We start from the raw sequence: 12,581 nt of genomic DNA, 5'->3' as shown, positions 1-12,581 counted from the left end.
TGTGAGCAGTTTAGTAGACTTTGGTCATTCTCTGTTACAATTTATTTCCTTTTGAATACATTAAAAAGACAACTGGAGGAATAGGATACATTTGTATACAAAAAAATATTCCTCTTACATATAACCAATCCTTTAGGAGCTGCTTGCATTTTCATAATTTGACTTTTTTTTTTTTTTTTTTCCAAAGTGTGTATACCACACTGACCTTTTGTTTGAAGCTGTGTGCAAATAATACAACATAAGCCAGTAGAATATCACGTAGTTAAAATAACATACAACAGAATACATAGCAGAAAAAGAATAGATGCTCTGGCATACAGGTACACCGTACATTTTCAAATAAAATCTGGTATTTAAATAACGGGAGTGTCCAGTAACAGCTCAACAACAAAATATGTCTGGGTTAAACATGCAGAGGGTTGATATACCACCATACTATTATGTCTTAAATGCTAAAATTCAGTATAATATACAGCACTTATTCAATTCAATTTTATTTATAGTGTCAAATAATAACAGACGTTATCTCAGGACACAGAGTAGGTCTAGACCACACTCTAAAAATGTAAGGATACATGGTTAAACCTCATTGGCTCTTACCAGTGTATCTCCGTGTGTACTTCGTCCACAACAATCCCACCAATCAGTCCCAAAACGTCCCAGTTAGAGAGGAAATGACCTAAATATATTCTTCTATTCTATTTTTTCTTTTTAAATGTTATAATTTCGCGTTCAAATTAAAAGCCTGCTTGTAACAAGAGGATATCCTGTGACCTGCTGGATGGTTTTAAATGTAAATCTGTGCTTAAAGTGTTGCGTTTCATTGATGGTAGCTTAACAGTGACTGAAAATAATTAGTAACTGAAAACAGTACGTGTGTTTAAAAAGAGAATCTCTGTTTTGGTTAGTGAATCTGGAAATAGTGCTGTAGAAATGTACATTATACTGAATGTATCAAGACAACAGGGAAACATAAAGGTATGAGAAAAACAGGGAGGCTGTTTACTAGAACATGATGATGATACATAAGAGGTCTGGTTCTCTCTGTAGCTATTATTTTGTAGTTACGGTCTAGAGAATAATACAATTTTGGTCACCCTTTAATACCCTAATAACTGTATACAGTGTGTTTGACAACCCAATCACATAGTTTTCTGACATGAAAGCCAAGTTAAGCTTAACTTAAATCTTAATTTGTTATGTGTTGCATCCACTATCAAGCTTGTATAAAAACACCCAAATAAGTTGGTCTCATTACCGTCACGTATTTACGCTCAAATGCTAATAATCAAAATCAGCTTTTTTAAATGAATGGTAAAGTTGTATCAGGTTCATAAAACAGAAACACAAGACCATATAAAGTTAGCAGGGATGCACTGAATCCAGGATTCGGCTGAATATTGGGCTTTTTGACGGGGTTTCAGTTTCTTTTTTTCCACCGAACCGAAGCCTACGCTTGCACTCCGCGCGCTACGCTGGTCGACGTAATGACGGCGCCGTTGATTACGGGAAGGTGTTTACGTAGGTGGAGCGTTCAATGCAGTAAGCTGTGAGAAAGTGGAAATGGAACTGGTGAGCAGAAAAAGTGTTGTTTGGCAGTACTTTCAGTCAAAAGAAGGCCATTCAAGTCCAGCTACATGTTCAATCTGCAATGCTGATTAGTCTGGTGGTGGCGAGGACCCTAAACAATACACAACATCACCGCTGTTACAACATCTGGTATGAAACGTCTGGAAGAATACGAGCTGAGCATGAAGGAATCTACAGACAGCAGCCAGAATGCAGCAACTTCAGGTACGGCAAAGGAAGGACAGTTACAGCTAAAAACTTGTGTAAACCAGACGACCATTACCAGCTTTGCTAGCCCTACACCGAGCGAACAGTGGCTATAAAAGGATAATATTTTGGACTTTTCTTTGCATTGTTGCACTTTTATTGAAAGGTTTTGGTCTGTACTTGGGGGTAGCCTTCTTTATGGGATTATAAATCTAAAAAGGCTAATATTTTTTAACTTGATTGGATCTTGAGATAGGGTAAACATAGGCCTATGGTTATTGTCAAAATAGTTTTTCCCACTTGTCTTCCCGGCATAATGCTGCCTATTCTTTTTTTTTTTTTAACAGTTAAAATTAAATAAAATGAAAAATACACTGCTGTGGACGTTGTTTACTTCACTAATGTGTTCACTGTGTTAATGGACTGAGGATGGGAGGAGGAGACGGTATTCAGCAGAATCTTAACCAGTGGATTCGGTATTCGGCCGAACCCCAAAAATCTGGATTCGGTGCATCCCTAAAGGTTAGGTTGGTCTGTGTTTCCCCGGGAGGGGGGGGGGGGGGGGGGATTAGAAGAAGTACAGTCACACTTAGTTAGGCATACATCTGGAGTACACTGACGCACCAGATCTTTTCTGGGTCCTGCACTACGGAGCAGTGTTCGGGGTTAGCAAGTAGGGGTGTGCAAAAAAATCGATTCACATTTGTATCGCGATTCAAGCTCTACCGATTCAAAATCCATTCATAGAATTCCAAAAATCTATATATATATATATATATATATATATTTTTTTAATTGTATGTCTACTGTAATCACATGGGAAGTCAAAAGTAACTACATTTACATACTGTGAATTGTTTTTTGAATCGAAAATCGACTCTGAATCGACTCAGGAGCCTAAAAATCGACACTGAATGGAATCGTGACATTTTCTGACGGGTCCTGTACTACGGAGCAGTGTTTGGGGTTAGCGACGCTGGTTCACCTTTTTACCAGGATAAATCACCGTGGTAACTTATGCTGAACAGGTAACCTGCTCCAGAGCGGGTTACTTTACGAGAAAACCCGGAAAAAAAGCACCGCCTATTGACCAAACCAAACCATTCTCTTGGAAAATGGGATAAGTATTCAGAGAAGATCCCGAGATCGTAAGAGGGCAGAGAGATATACACATTATGAGGGCTGCACCATGTGAGGAAAATACGCGAGAAAGTTGTTGAATAATACGATAACGATATTACTTGCGATGAACAGATATTAGAGTGTACTCAGTTCTGCTGCTTTCAGTATTCTGCTAAAATACAACTAATTGCTTGTTGAGTTTAAAAACAAATGAAAGGAAATCATTTCCAACACTTTTATTGAACAAATTGGACATTGAATTGAATATTAAAGGCGCCACTAAAAAAAAGAATGACATTGACATTTTAAACTGCAGTTTCCTGCTGATATTTGCTTCCAACTAACACAAAAACAATCTCTGAGCATCTTTTGCAACGAGTTTATTGCGCCAGTTGATATCGCGATGACGATAAAAAAAACGATATATTGTGCAGCCCTACACATTATATTTACTATTTAGAAAAGATGTAGATTCTGGTCGGAGGGACTGACCTATCTGCAGTGTTTCCTCTGTGTTGATTTTGTAGTGGCGGCCCGCCACGGCAAAATTTCTGCCACCACGGTATCAGAAATAGGGCAGACGCACAATGTAGTCGCAATGTATCCTGCCGACATAATGCACCCCCCCCGTTGGCTGCCGCTCACATTGCAATTTAACAACAAGTAGAACTATTCAGAGGTTATTGGGCCCGTCCAGTTTAACGCCGCATACTGTTGCGTTGATGGAGTTTATTGTCAAAACGTTCACTTTCTTCCGAGTCGACTATTAAACCAACAGCTCCACCAAACGTCACCGTGGTGGGTCCGTTCTGATTGGACAACGTTCAACTTGTTGCTGTTCAGACAGACCTGTCCCCACTGCAAAAAAAAAAAAAAAATCCTAAAAGGAAACACTGTATCTGTGTCAGCTTGAGCGGAGCTAAATGAGGGACAGCCGGCTGAATTTCCGGCTGCACCTGAACAATCCCGGAGGTGGAACGTCCTGTATATAGACTAACACGGAGTTAACCGTCTTTCCTGCCTTTGGCAGCTGACGCTGTGTTGCTTTTCGCCTGGAGTACTGTATGTGTTTAACTCCATACTTGTCTAATATTATAGTTTGCTCTTCGCTCCGCTTCCAGTAGACTCTGCGATTGGTCGTATGCTGCAAACCCCGCCCCTTTTTATGTGAACATGCTCATGGCTCGATCGGGGAAACTCTGGGTTGACTTACCGGGGGTCACGTTCAATCTCAAAACGACGTGCACCGTTTCGCAACAGTTTCCGTGTTAAAGGTGCTGTAGGTAGGATTGTGAAGATCCAGGACTTGTGTGCATGAGCAGTGACTGACACGCAGTTAGACACCCCCCCTGGCCCTGATTGGTGCATCTGAACAGGGAGCGGTGGATTTTTGCAAATTGCACTACAGGCTGTAGGTGGTGCCAGAGGAGCTGGATTTATTTTTAATGACCTGCTTCATGTAGTTCTACTGGAACATAGGGTCAGTTTCAGCAAATATGACAGAAAGTTAGTTTTATAAGTCTTACCTACTGCACCTTTAAACGACATGTTTCCTCTGAACGGTGTGCAATGGCTTTGAGTTACGTTGTCTCTCGTTTTGGTGGGGGTGTCTCTAGTTTACTGGCTGAGTCACAGGGGATACCCAATCAGCAGAGACGTGTCGGAAAATAAAAAGGCACAGCGCTTGCACACACAACAGTGTGTTCAATGTACCCCCATTTCAGTTTTTTTAATTTTTTTAAACGTGTTGCTATGTTTTGTCGGTGCTGAACGTGGCTCGGGTTGATAACCACCATCATGTGACTGTTTAGCGTGATCGTGGATGTTAGGGTTAGTGAAGCCAGATAAACCTAAAGATGTCCTGGATATGTTGAACTCGCTTCGTAGTACAGGCCTCAGGAGCCGGTCTCAACCCCAAACCATAGAACTACGGTTTAGGTACAGACTTTCAAAAAACTGGAAACCGTACGTACCCTCTCGCACTTTTAAAAGTATTAGTGAGAGAGATGTTTCGTTCACATTCTCTTCATATTTTCACGTCTGATGAATCCTGAACAAAAGATAACAGTACTTTTATTTGAAAGCTAAAAGCTATAACCTTGTACTTAAATGTATAAACTCCCTTTTCCCCATTGCATTTGACTTTCCTTTTTTCCCCCTTTAGCCTGATTTGACTTTTCTCGCTCATCCCTGTAACGCGCCATACAGTTGTGCCCATATATACTTTTCTTGGCCTGGTTTTTGTTTGCCCCCGCCCCTCCTAATCCTGTGTGAGCTGACACTCTATAGCAGAAGGCAGCCGCCCTTCTTGCCTCGCCTCTTGGCCTGCAGCGCCGCCCTGGTGGCCATCTCAAACACCTCCCGCACGCCGTCCTTCGTCTTGGCCGAGCACTCCAAGTAACCGAAGGCGTTGATCCGGTGAGCCATGTCCCTCGCCTCGTCTGACTTCACCGGTTCCTGTTTGGATAAAAGTCCAAAGTCAAATACCTGTGCATTTGTAATTATTTTTGACATTCACTAATTGATACATTCTCTATTAGTGAATTAGATTTTTGTGTTTCTTTTTTTGAAAATAGTCATCTTTTAAAAGTATTGTATGTTATTTTAAAACATATTTTTAAAGTGCTCATATTATGCTTTTTGGCTTTTCCCCTTTCCTTTATTGTGTTATATATCTTATTTGTGCACCTTTACAGGTTTACAAAGTGAAAAAGCCCAAAGTCCACCCCAAAGGGACTTACCATCTCCAACAGAAAACACTGTTCACAAACTGCTCCAAACAGCTCTATTGTAGTCCAGCCTTTACTTCAGAGACAAACGTGGTCACTTTGGAACACACGTTATAATGCTCGCGTAGCTGCTAGCGTGGCACGCCCTCATACTCTGCTTCTGACTAGCTAGTAGTCCTTACCTAGGTACTGTCAGGGCACGCCCTCATACTCTGCTTCTGACTGGCTAGTAGTCCTTACCTAGCTACTGTCAGGGCACGCCCTCATACTCTGCTTCTGACTGGCTAGTAGTCCTTACCTAGCTACTGTCAGGGCACGCCCTCATACTCTGCTTCTGACTGGCTAGTAGTCCTTACCTAGGTACTGCACATGTGCAACTCCCAACAAAGATTGAACAGCAGTGAGAGGTCTCACTCTGTAGCTAAAACAGAGAGCTCAACACACAGGGTGAAAAGAGGAGCTGCAGCAATGTGCAGTACAACAAAAATATGGTGTTTTTTGAAAATTAAACCACGTAAACCTATTCTGGTACAACCTCTAAATACAGTTATGAACCTGAAAATGAGCATAATGTGAGCACTTTAATTTATGAATAAAATGGATAAATGGATAATGAAAATAATAATCAGCTACAGCCCTACATAAATGATAAATATTACAGGAAAAGAGCCCCAAGCTGGGAATTAAACTATAGTAAATGAAAGCTTAAGAAAATGTCCTTTTTTATCCATTTATATTTTTTTACTCTGATGCATCAGTTCTGCAAGCAGTTGTTCCTCCTTTGGTAGCATTAGCATGAACGTGTGTGTGTACATAACTTCACAGGGTTGACACTTGTAACAGCATCTGAATGAGCTCCATGAAGTAAAAGGGCCTCGCTGACCTGTTTCATCTTCGCCAACTCTCGACGCGTGTGCTCATCATTCCGCAGGTCTTTCTTGTTCCCCACAAGAATAATGGGCACGTTGGGACAGAAATGCTTGACCTCAGGAGTCCACTTCTCTGGAATATTCTCTGCAACGGGCACAAGGTGGACGTGTTGAACATGGAGCAGACGCAAACACAATAGCCATGTTCGAAACCGTTTCCTTTCACAGAAACCGTGCCAGTGTGTTCGCCATTTTGTAGTGGTGTTCCAATTCTCCGCGGTTAATTTCATTCACTGTATACGCACAATGCACTGCTAATGTGAGTGTACATACCAAGGGGGTAAGCCTCTCTCCACAAAGTGTACCTCCTATGGAGACATGTTGATGCCAAGAAGCCATCACCTCCCGTTAGCATCCCATTGACTGCCATTCATTTTGACGTCACTTTGACAGAGAATAACTTTACATCTGAAGCGTTTAAAGACTCTATTTGTCCGTTGTTTATTTCTAAAGAAACACGACAATGTATAAAAGGCTCCATTACCTTGTACCTCACGTTATGGCTCCGTAGCAGACGTTTTTATAACAATAGGCTAACGATTGTGTCATAACCACGAGACTTCCTGTCTCATAGTAGAGGAGTTACCGTATAGTACAGGAGAAGCTCTCAGGCAGTTTGGACTTCCATTAGCTGTTTAAGTGTAATGACTAATGTTAACTATCATTGTAGTGATCAATAATGAGCCTGTGCCTATGTTATCTCCTTACATATACCTACGCTCTCCGTCTCTGCTAGATTGGGAATGATTGAGATTTCTCTTGGCACAGCTACCAGAAGACTTCCAACTTTCAGACAGGTTGCTCACGTCACATCTACGTCTTCAAGCTCAGTTGGAGGCTGCTCAGTAACGCTCAGCCATCACCGGGAAAGAGCTTCTAATGTCCTTCACTGGTCTCCGTCCAGAGACACGGGATCTGTTGGTCCATTTCTTTAACTGCCTATGGTATATACGATGTAGCCTACATTTTACTCCTGTATACCACAATGCAACGTGGTCGTGTTTTCCCGGAGGAGGAGAAGCAGCAGCAGAAGGACCCGTGAAAACTAAATAAAGGAAGAATGGAGCGGGCTTTCGTGTCTAAACACTGGAAATGTAACATGCAACATATATAATATACAACCATTAACTATCCTCCTGAGTGCTCGCTTTGTTTCAGGGACGTATTAGAAGTATTTGTGTTTCAGTTTGCTTACATAGTGCTGTGCACGCCCGCCTCTGTCACACAAATAACTGACGCATCTCCTGACGCAGCGATGTTTTCAGCGATAGTGTACGAAATCTGGTTTGGTCATTTCCTATATAGTTCACTATTTAAAAGGCATACTATGCAACTTTTCCAGCTTCGGTCCCTCTACAGGTTGTTTCATTGGAACTGCAGCTCGCAAGTATGCCTTTAATAAACACTATGTCGGGAATAGTGAGTGAGTGAATGAGGGAACGGTTTCGAACACAGCTACTGTTTGTGAAAAACTAAAATGACGAATGAAGAATAAAATCTCACCCAAACTGTCAGGGCTGTCGACGGAGAAACACATGAGGATGACATCTGTGTCTGGATAGGAGAGAGGCCTCAGTCGGTCGTAATCCTCCTGACCCGCTGTGTCCCACAGAGCCAGCTCCACCTGTAACAGGACTACATTACTACCAAGGACGTCACTATATACAGCAGTAGATCTTCATTAGGAATAAATCTCGTGGGCTCAGGGGCATGTAAGTAAGAGGCTGTACACGTTCTGAATTTTGAGGCTAGTTTCAAAAGATTATTCACTAGATTTTGGCATCATGAAAGAGGGCAAGTCATGACGGACACTCCTGATTTGCATTATGAAGCATGGCTCTCTAATATATGCAAACTAGGGCTGTCAAAATGAACGTGATAACGAGTTAATGCAAGTTAAAAAGTCAGAATCCTGAGATTTTGTTTTCATAATTCTGTCAGGAATAAAGGCTACATTTACATTTCTACATTTTGGTTTAAAAAAAGAATATCTTTTGCTACATTTCCCCCTCTCATTCCCCCTGCTCTGGTGTTTCCCCCTCTCATTCCCCCTGCTCTGGCGTCTCCCCCTCTCATTCCCCCTGCTCTGGTGTTTCCCCCTCTCATTCCCCCTGCTCTGGCGTCTCCCCCTCTCATTCCCCCTGCTCTGGTGTTCCCCCCTCTCATTCCCCCTGCTCTGGCTTTTTCCCCCTCTCATTCCCCCTGCTCTGGCGTTTCCCCCTCTCATTCCCCCTGCTCTGGCGTTTCTCCCTCTCATTCCCCCTGTTCTGGCGTTTCTCCCTCTCGTTCCCCCTGCTCTGGCTTTTTCCCCCTCTCATTCCCCCTGCTCTGGCGTTTCTCCCTCTCATTCCCCCTGCTCTGGCGTTTTCTCTCGCACGACAGCGGATCTGTGCGGAGTTTAGCACCGCCCATGACGATTGTGATTGGTTTAAAGAAATGCCAATAAACCAGAGCACGTTTTCCTCCCATCCCCGAATGCTGTGTGGAGTAGCCAGACTCTCCTTCAGCGCGCTTTGGAGGAGGGTCTGGCAAAGCGAGACTAACCACAGAGTAACGTCAGACAATCTGCTTCCTGTTTACACCGGCACGCACACGACCAGGGTGTGTGTGAACGGTCATGTGATACGTGTTGTCAGACGTGTTAATATGGACGGAGATTAGTTCTGCAACTGGAGCTAAAACTCTTGTGTGGACGGAGATCGTTTTTGTGTCTCAAAACGCCACTTCCAAATAAAAATGTGGTAGTGTAGACGTAGCCTCAGACTACAAACTCTGTGCTATGTAAGTAGGGCTGCACGATATGAGGAAAATGTCAAATTGCGATTATTTTGACTGATGTTGCGATATGATTCACGAGATTGGAGGGAATGATACATTTTTTTGGATCATCATTCTCATTTTCATTGAAACACAAATAAAAATGTACTATAGTCATGTAGTGTGATTTTTGCAAGAATCTGTACCAAACAAAGGTGTTTTCTGTAGTCTGTAGGATGGGATTTGTAGTCCCAGGACGTCTCTGCAGCAACACAATACTTCATTCAGAACTGCCATTTGGATATTGCACTATAGTCCATATTGCGATTTCGATAAAATTGCGATAAATTGTGCAGCCCTATATGTAAGTGGATTACTGTATATGTGGAGAGAAAAAAAACACAATATTTGTCAGTATGATAAACAGCTTACCTGTTTACCATCCACCTCAATATCTGCCACGTAGTTTTCAAACACGGTGGGCACATAAACCTCAGGGAACTGATCTTTGCTGAACACTATGAGGAGACAGGTCTTGCCACAGGCTCCATCGCCGACTATCACTAGTTTCTTTCTGATTGCAGCCATCTGAAAGTACAGAAGAAAATAAGACATTTACCAGAGGATCGGGGATGTTTACAGGCAAGTTCAGGTAGGTCAGAGATATAAATGACAGCTATGATTTACTTTTAACCAAAGTTAAGTTTGGTTTGTGGACAGCCCCAATCTTCTAACTTATTATGGACAGTGGCTGTTCTAGACCATTTCAAATGGAGAGGCTACGCTGGGGCCACATGCGATTTTAGGGGAACCAAATATATTAAGCACCCTCCATAGGTTTGGTTCTACAAAAGACTAAAGATACACATATAACAATAGACACCAGAATAGCCATTCAGTGTTAACCTACATTTTATTTATCACTGCACATGAATAATATCCCCTTTTTGGGGATGAAGGTGGGGTTAAAAATTTATGAAAATATTTGCCAAAGTTGGGGGGGGGAGGGGGGGGGGCAGAGGCTGAATATTTCGGGGGTACTTGCCACACTTGCCCGTTGACCCAACTGAAAAAAGGTTCAACAGGAAGTGCTGGGGTGCATATTGAAATCATGGCTCACCCAAAATCTAATCGCCATGTTCTAGAGCTGACCGATATGGAGAAAATCTACTATCACAATATTTTGACCAAATACCTCCATCAATATTGTGGCGATAGAGTTGATAATTGATGCTTTTACGACATATTGTAACGGCCGGGAGGATGCCCTTGTGTTGACTGTTCTGCACGGCAGTGCAAAGGATCATGGGAAAATAGGGTTGAGGCATTATTCTGTTTAGTTTGTGTTGTTGCAGTGTTTCCTCTATGTTGGTTTTGCAGTGGCGGCCCGCCATGGCAAAATTTCTGCCGCCACAGTATCAGAAATAGGGCTGTACAAAAAAACGTAGCCTGACAAGCCAGACCCACATCCAGATGTTGGGTCTGGGAACTCCCCATTGGCAGGACTCAATCCGAGGGGCGGGATAAATGGTTGTCTTTCAAATTCCCTCTGTACGCAATAGGATAGCTCTACAACCAATCAGAGCAACGAAGAAGGTAGCGGAGCTAGTTGATCGTTTAAACTTTTGCCGTATCCGGTCGGCAAAACTCTGAACACATCTTCCTTTTTTAAGAATGACTTCAGTGCCGTTCTTTGTTCTTTCCTCAAAGAAAAGCTGAACTCCAAGTCTTCCAAAGACCGCTGTTCCCAGCAGCAGCAGCCATAAGCCCCGCCCACCGACTCTATACACGATGTGATTGGCCTGACCAAAGTTTGGTTTTTCCAGCTCGCAAGCCAACGGAGAGCTGCTAGACGACCCTGGCTGCAAATTACATTTGCTGCCGCTAGGGTGGTCTAGATTTCTAGGCTACAAAAAATGTAGTCGCGGTTGCCTTTTAAATGATCCTGCCGACATAATGCACCCCCCGTTGGCTGCCGCTCACATTGCAATTTAACAACAAGTAGAACTATTCAGAGGTCATTGGACCCGTCCAGTTTAACGTCACATACTGTTGCGTTGATGTAGTTTATTGTCAAAACGTTCGCTTTCTTCCGAGTCGACTATTAAACGAACAGCCCCACTAAAAACATCACCGTGGTGGGTCCGTTCTGATTGGACAACGTTCAACTCGTCAGTTCTGTCAGCTCATCGTCCTGATATCACACATCTGGAAACACTAAAACGGTGAGTGAGTCAGTGGAATATATCATTCTATACTTTGGGTTTTGGTTTCCCTGTGAATGTTAAGTGCCCTATAGTTAAAAAAAATACAGTTCAATCACAACTGAAAATATGCCTGCCCCCACTGCTAAAAAATAATCCCTAAAGGAAACACTGTGTTGCCAATAGCAGTAAATTCATTGAACAAAACACATGACAATAAATCACAGTATATAACATGATTGACAGAATCACTCTCATTCCTTTTATCCAAATAACCTAAATCAACATGACATCTTGGTTAATTACAGTCATAGATATAAATGTAAATATATCTATATATCAGTGATTTGACGTTAGCATATGTTGATCAAAAAAAGATCTATCCATTGAACTGCTTAATGAAACTAGGCTGTTGTTGAAGCTTCAACATTGTGCCAAAATAAGATTCAACCCAAATACAGATGTTTAGTGGATGGATCTCCTACTAATGGGCATTCATCTGTAACGTAACAGATAGAAGTTGGCACGTTCTTCCGCTGTATTACACTTCCTCACTGTTATTTACCTCTAATGTGAAGGCTTTTCTATCTGTCAACTTAACATATGGGGAATTGCTTCACGTTACACATACCTTGCAATCCTAATGTTAGCTTAATCTTCATTAATATTCTTATTTGGCCTATGTTTTGTCACTGAATCAGTGGAGTATCGGCTAACTTTTAGCTAGCAGCAGTTTTCACTCCATCTAACGTTAAGGAAGCTAACTAATTAGCCTGCTAACTTCGCCTAGTTTTTCAGCTCGGAGATTTGTAAATGTGTCAAGCTGGACACATCTTATTTTAAGACCGCAATATATTGCTTGATTCAAGTACCTACCCTTGTCTTATTCTGAGTAGCTAGTCCCGTAAACGTTATTTTACCGTTTTATTAGAGATCCTCGCCTTTCTTTAGTTTTCCTGTTGGACCTAACAGTCCCCGCCCCCTTGACAGTGCCACGAAGCTTAAGCCCGCCCACACCACGTACTTTCAGCCAATGGGACACGGTGAAATCATGAGTGATTGGT

The 12,581-nt window shown here is 42.3% G+C and overlaps 1 protein-coding gene across 2 annotated transcripts; it reads right to left on the bottom strand.

Moving 5' to 3' along the window:
• Positions 1-19: 19 nt before the first annotated feature.
• rhoaa (ras homolog gene family, member Aa) lies at positions 20-12,514 on the bottom strand. Of its 2 annotated transcripts, none has more exons than XM_078254180.1 (5): positions 12,438-12,514; positions 9,746-9,901; positions 8,060-8,180; positions 6,511-6,641; positions 20-5,355 (listed from the first exon to the last, which is right to left on the bottom strand). In XM_078254180.1, the coding sequence occupies exons 2-5, from the start codon at positions 9,899-9,901 to the stop codon at positions 5,182-5,184; spliced, it is 582 nt and encodes a 193-aa protein (XP_078110306.1). In that variant the 5' UTR covers positions 12,438-12,514; the 3' UTR covers positions 20-5,181. The 2 variants fall into 2 exon arrangements, with proteins under 2 accessions (XP_078110306.1, XP_078110304.1); XM_078254178.1 differs by having other exon boundaries at positions 12,394-12,505.
• Positions 12,515-12,581: the final 67 nt, after the last annotated feature.

This window comes from Sander vitreus, chromosome 7 (assembly GCF_031162955.1).
Source record: "Sander vitreus isolate 19-12246 chromosome 7, sanVit1, whole genome shotgun sequence".
NCBI classification, from domain to species: Eukaryota; Metazoa; Chordata; class Actinopteri; order Perciformes; family Percidae; genus Sander; species Sander vitreus.
Note: the sequence above shows the minus strand (reverse complement) of the source record. Positions and strands in the feature narration are given on the sequence as shown.

Bases quoted from the DNA above. Each gene is read 5' to 3' on its own strand.
- rhoaa (XM_078254180.1), bottom strand. From the start codon at position 9,901: ATGGCTGCAATCAGAAAGAAACTAGTGATAGTCGGCGATGGAGCCTGT. The intron at 8,181-9,745 runs GTAAGCTGTTTA...GTCCTGTTACAG, and splicing joins TTGAGGTGGATGGTAAACAG to GTGGAGCTGGCTCTGTGGGA. The intron at 5,356-6,510 runs GTCAGCGAGGCC...TTATCCAAACAG, and splicing joins AGTTGGCGAAGATGAAACAG to GAACCGGTGAAGTCAGACGA.